This window comes from Bos indicus, chromosome 22, assembly GCF_029378745.1.
Source record: "Bos indicus isolate NIAB-ARS_2022 breed Sahiwal x Tharparkar chromosome 22, NIAB-ARS_B.indTharparkar_mat_pri_1.0, whole genome shotgun sequence".
Lineage (NCBI taxonomy): Eukaryota > Metazoa > Chordata > Mammalia > Artiodactyla > Bovidae > Bos > Bos indicus.
This window is the reverse complement of record NC_091781.1, coordinates 56,138,856-56,144,855: the sequence shown is the minus strand read 5'-3', so window position 1 is coordinate 56,144,855 and position 6,000 is coordinate 56,138,856. Positions and strand designations below refer to the sequence as shown.

Below are 6,000 nucleotides of genomic sequence, written 5' to 3'. Positions count from 1 at the left end.
GGTGGTGGCCCCTGCTGTGGGCCAGCTGAGGGGTGCTGGCTGGCCACAGAGAGAGGGGTCAGAAGTGGTGGATGCCAGGTAGACGTTTACGCTCGGTGGATGGGATTTGTTGAGGGACTGTGTGTAGAAAGAGTCCATAATGTGGGGTCCACATGAGTACCTGCTCGACACCCACCTGGTGGGGTGAGAACTCAGCTCGTTCTGAAGGCTGCTGAGAGATGGTCCAGATGAGGGGTGACCGCTGAGCCAGGGATGGGGGGCGGAGACCAACAAGTGGATTTGAGGGGCATCAGAGGTCAACTGGACGGCACTTGGCAGGGGGCAGATGGACACAGAGGGAAACTGAGGCAGCCCAGCGTCTTCCCTCCCTCCCCTCCTCTCAGCCCTGCCCTCGCCTCGCCAATCCCACGCGAGGCTTTGTCGGGCTTCACGGCTTCCCTGGGGCCTCTGTCATGGGGCTGCCGGCAGAGCCCCCATGGGCACTGTGAGCAGCTGGCAGGGAGCTGGGCTGGCGCTTTCCACAAGAGGGGTCCAGTAGTGGGAGGCACCCCGGGCAGGCTCTTGGGGGTGGGTATCACTGGGCACCTCTACGAGCTGGGGGCCAGCCAGGAGCCCCGACCTGGCCAAGGTCTGACAGCATGGAGCACCCATGAGACTTGGGAAAGCCTGCTCCCCGGCTTGAGAACAGACAGTCTGCCGAAGCCCCCACCTCCTGTGACCCGCAGATGGAGCCAAGGGACACCTGGAGCTGCAAGGCAAGCCTTCGGGGGCCCAGGCAAGGACTGGGGGTGGTGAGCAGATGACCCCAGAAACGAGAGATTTCCTCCACTTGCAAATGCGTCCTTAAACTTCAAGGAGGACTCGCATGTTAATCAGGCATTAAAACAGGCTGTGGAATATTTAATGGCATAGAAAGATGGTGCTGACGAAAGGCCACATGGGATAAAGGCAGCTTGCAGGATGGAGCACGTCCTGATTCCAGTTCCTACCAGACGGGCACACGATTTGGGCTTTGGGACAACATTCTCTGAGATTCAGACCACGAGTGGGGTTAGGGTGGGTTTTATCTTCTCCGTGCTTTTTGTCCTCCTTGACAGTTTTGCAGAAAGCATGCATTCATTCTAGAATCACACCTCCCCCCCCCAAAAAAAACCCATCGAATGTGTCAATAACTCACATTAGAAAATCTGCTGCTTAATAAAGACGCATCAGTGATCAGAATAGAAAATTTGAAAAGATAATCTCTCTCCACCCAGAAGGCACGACAGGAAGAGGCTATTTTTAAAGCTAAAAATTGTTTACTTTTCTCTCCTCACTTTTCTGTGCTCATTAATTCTAGAACTGGTGTTGCTGGGGTTTTGTTTAAATTGTACATGTTTCTGTCCTAGTTCTTACTCCTGATATATATGTGTGGTTATTTCTCCTTCCTAAAAGGAAAAAAAACTTACTTAAGCCACTTCTAATTTGGGGCTGGTCCTCTAGTGACCTTTCTTGGGGTTCAGTGACCTTTAGCCCCGGCTCAGGCCCAGAGCCAAGTCGGGGGCAAGCAGGGCTGGGGGTCTCCGTGGTATTTGCTGATCCCAAGTCAAGGGCAGTGGCTGAAGAGTCCAGGGATATACCAGCCCGGAGCAGTCTGCATTTCCTCATCTGCATAACGGGGTTGATGGTACGTGTTTGTCAAAGTGTTGAGTGAGTTGGTCAGTTGTATCTGACTCTGTGCAACCCCCTGGACTGTAGCCCGCCAGGCTCCTCTGTCCATGGGATTCTCCAGGCAAGCATACTGGAGTGGGTTGCCATTTCCTTCTCCAGGGGGTCTTCTGACTCAGGGATTGAATCCAGATCTCCTGCACTGCAGGTGGATTCTTTACTATCTGAGCCACCGCAGAAGCCCATGCATATTTGTCAAGACTGATGACAAATTCAGGATGAGCATATAAACATCCAGTCTCTTTCCAGGGTGGTCAGCTTGGAGCTCCCCACACACTCTGGGGGGCACCGTGGACACGCCAGCTGGAGGAAGTGTGGAACAGAGGAATGAGGGCCTGTGCACACTGGCGTGTCGTCCTCCCCGTCCCAAGACCTGGGAGAGTCCTCGACTGTGCCGAGAGTCAGTTTCTGCATCTGTAAAATGGGGACACATTTTCCTCACGGCCTGTTACATGGATAAGCAGGTTAGGGGCAGTGGGAGGTGAGACACAGCTGCTGTGACCTCATCCTGGCGGCCAGCAGGCACCAGCGTGGTTACCCTGCAAGGCTGCTCAGAAGCAAGGGTCAGTGTCTGCCTGCCCCTCATGAAGGGGGATGGCGGGGTCCCAAGCCAGGCCCCCCGCCCTCCTGTCTGCTACAAGCAGGCCACTTCAGGATAAAGGCTGGAGCTCACGGCAGGTTTTCCCATCAGGCTTTTATTATAAAGAAGGTTCCAGAGCGTCCCGGCCTCCCCCTCCAGCCCCGCCCCTGTGGGCCACAGCCCGTCCAGGCACTGACCAGGCCAGCCCCAGGCGGCCGCTTCTGACAGAAGAGAAAGGGCGATGATCTCGGGGGGCCGTCTCTGCCGGGTCCGCCGCCCCTGGAACAGTCATTTCCAGTGTTGCGCTGGGAGCCCCAGGGGACCCTCCCGGGGCCTCCGCACTAGCGGCAGCTATTCACAGTTGGCGCGTGATAAGTTTCTTTAATATATAAAAGCTTCTTTTAAAAAAACAACAACAAAAAAGTGGTGCTATCTTTAGAAACACTTCCAGCAAGATCACGTAGCCCAGCTACAGCCTTGGTGCAACTCAGCCCCCTTCCCCTGCCCCCTCCCACCCACGCCCCCCCGGGATGGCCCCCCGGCCTCAGCCTGGCTCCCAGGACAGCACGGAGCCTCCCGCGGGCCGTGGACGCCGCCTGCTCCGCTGGTGTCCGCTGGAAGCCGGGAGCGGGCCAGGCTCCTCCACAGGCGAGTAGAGACGGCGGGGGGCGACATCTTGGTGGGGGAAGCAGAAGCGAACCGAGGGCTGGGTCACAGGGCCTCCCCCTCCGCCAGGCAGGATGAGGTAGCGTTTCTGGCTGTGGCCTGGGGCCCAGGCGGCCCTCCTTTCCCGTCGGCGGCCTCGGCGGCGCTGGGCCGGGACAGAGCGAGTTGGGGGCGGCACCGTCCAGGCTGTGCTGGGTGGACGGCGTTCAAGGCCTCAGCCTGGAGCTGGAGTCTGAGGGCAGGTGCGAGGGGACGGTGCCTGAGGGGCCGGGACCGGAGGCTCCTCTGCCGGGCTCAGAAAAAGCCCCTGGTGCAGCGTCCTTTCCCAGCCGGCGTGGGAGGCACGGGGGGCGGGGCTGGGGGCAGAGTGAAGCCGCGGGGGCGCCCGCCCGCCGGCCCGGCTCAGGCCTCGCTGTAACACTCGTAGATGTTGTCTTCCATGAGGGCCACCACCTGCTCGAACTTGTGCTGCAGCTGCGTCCTCCGGGCCGTGGGGTTCGCCTCCAGGGCGCTCATGATCTGGGGCGGTGGAGGGGGGTGGTCGGCAGCGGAGCTAGTTCAGGGCGGAGGACACCCCCACCCCGGTCCCACCACCCATCTGGGGGGCGTACACACACGTGGCCTGGATTCCCAGTGCTGGCGGCCACGCCCACAGCACAGTCAGACGTGCTGGGGCCGGGAGTACCTGGGCCCCGCGCTCACGCCGGTTTCCATGAGAGGGTGGGAAGGGCCGACGTGGGGGGAGAGTGCCCTGGGCCTCATACTGCGGGCTGCTCACCTGCGGGCGATACCTCTTGGCATATTTGTAGATCTCTGCCATGGCCACGTTGGTGTTGAACTCATTCTGGTATTTCTGTGAGGAAAGACAGGGAGGCAGTTGGACTGCGGTGGAGACTCCATGGTCCGAACCAGGCCCAGCCCAGTCAAGACCTGCTGCTTGTACACAGCCCCACGCCGCCCCCGGCTCTGACGGTCAAGTCCTGGCCCCCACCCCCCATCCTCCCGGCGAGGTCCCCACGGAGCCGGCCGCACCCGCGACTCCTCGGCCAGGTGCGCGTTCATCTCCTGCTCGCTGAGCGGGGTCATGTCGTGGATCTGCTTGTAGTAGCGCTGCACAATCTTCCGGTACTCGGGGATCTCCTTGGCGTAGAGCAGCTTGTTGGTTGGCGAGTCCTGGGTGGGCGGAGAGGAGCCAGAGAGTGAGACGCTGGGTGGAGACAGCAGACTCGGCTCTTTCTGGACCAGCCCGTGTCTATGCCACCACACAGACAAGGCCTGTCGCTGAGCCAGTGTCCCTGTGCTGCAGGCTCTGCACCGGGGGCTTCCCACCCCTGTCCTCTGCCCTGTTTTCTGCAGGACTCTCAGGGTGATGACTTCACAGGGGACCTACTTGGAGGAGAAAGTGCACGGGCTCGTGCCTGCTCTTGGACACGCAGGCTGTTTAGTTTGCGTCCTTGCTGAGGGTTATGGGTCTTGGTGGCTAAGATTTCTGGAAGCCTGACTGCTGTCTCAGTGGAATATTTCCCAGCACGTGTTTCCTACTCCCGAGAGCAAAGCGTGCCAAGTACGCTCCCAGTTCTTTGTCTGTCACGGGCGTCCTGCTCTCCCAGATAGCCTGTGAGAGGTGATGGCGTTTTCTGCCATTTTTGTGGTCTGTCTCTGAAAGTCACGGGCTAACGGCAGGGCCAGGTCTAACTCCCGTCTCATGCCCCTCAGCCTGGAACGCCAGGTTCTCTCGGGCCTGCTGCGCCCTCTCCCTACAGTCCCCTCTCTCTCAGGGGTCTCCTCTACCCACCCTCAGTGCCCACCGGGTGGCTCCTGACCATCAGGGCTGTCACCTGGAGCCTGGCTGGTAGCCGACGCTACATCAGACCACGCTCGCCTTCCATGCCCACCTGGCTTCTCCCCGCCTGGCTCTAGGGCCTGAAGATTCGGGAGCTGGTGCTGGGCACAGCTGAGGCAGCTGCAGCCCTGGAGTTTGTGACTGTAGGTGCCCGTTTCCGGGAGAACCCCCGTCTGATGACCCCATTCACCCCACATCTGAGCTCCTCCGGTTGCCCTCCCAGAAAGTCCGCTGGCCCCACAGCACTGGGCAGCCTGCCCACAGCAGCTGACCTTGCCCAGCTGCAGGTCAGAGATGGAGCAGGCGTCAATGAAGGCCTGAGCGATGACCGAGAGGCAGGCGTCGATGTGGTCCGTCTTCTCGATGTCAAAGACAAACTGTGGGTTTTTCAGGATGTTCACCCAGAAGCGCAGAGGAAGGCTGGGGGACAGGGAGGCAGTGGCGTGAGCCTCGCCCGAGAGTGGGTCGCAGTCACCGATGGGGGCTTGGCCAGGGAGGCCGGCAGGCCCAGAGGACAGGCTGGCTGTACTCCCGAGGCCAGCAGAGACTGGATGGAAGCTCTGGGAACCTCGGTGTCTCCTCCACAAATGGGGTTGGTGACTGTCCCTAGCCGGCAGGGGGTGAAGGGGGACGCAGCAGAGGGGCTGGGAGCCGGGTTTCCTGCATGGAGGGGCCCTGAGTTGGCCCTCGCTGCCTGCCCCATTCCCCGCGGAGCCTCCTGCTTGCACGCAGGAGCCGGGAGCCAGGGCCCAATCCTGGTTCTCATTAGAGCCCCTGCCCTGCCTGGCAGCCCGTGGCTCCTCCTCCAGCCCTGTGTGGCTGCAGGGAGTCAGTCCATCATTAGCTGGGTCACCAGGAAGGGCTGAGAGTAAGCGAGGCCTAAGACGGCCAGAGGGTTGGTAAAACCACCTCCCCAGTGACTGGGGGGCCTGGGACGGGGGACACACTCACCCCTCCCCCCCCCACCAATGCTCAGAGCAGCCCCTGCAATGACAGGGAAACTTCTGTGTCTGTGGCAATTCTTTTCGAGGGTCAGGCTGAACTTTTCAACAACTTCCTGTTGGGGTTTGGGTGTGTGAAAAGCTAACATGTGCCTCCAAGGAGGGATGTGATGGAGGCATGCGCGTCTCCGGGAGCCTCAGTGTGCTTGTCTGCAAAACGGAGCCGACAGTGCCCACCCAAGGGGGAGGGGTGGGGGGGAGAG

At 60.4% G+C, this 6,000-nt stretch overlaps 1 protein-coding gene across 1 annotated transcript in view; it reads right to left on the bottom strand.

Annotated features, from left to right (window-relative positions):
- Window positions 1–2,381: 2,381 nt before the first annotated feature.
- PLXND1 (plexin D1) overlaps window positions 2,382–6,000 on the bottom strand; it is a 49,104-nt gene continuing 45,485 nt past the window's right edge. The window contains exons 33-36 of the mRNA XM_019984142.2: window positions 5,069–5,216; window positions 3,986–4,126; window positions 3,732–3,806; window positions 2,382–3,472 (exon numbers count right to left, since the gene is read on the bottom strand). Of these exons, the coding sequence (XP_019839701.2) occupies window positions 3,356–3,472; window positions 3,732–3,806; window positions 3,986–4,126; window positions 5,069–5,216 (481 nt within the window). The 3' untranslated portion in view covers window positions 2,382–3,355. The remainder of the gene's footprint in view (window positions 3,473–3,731; window positions 3,807–3,985; window positions 4,127–5,068; window positions 5,217–6,000) is intronic.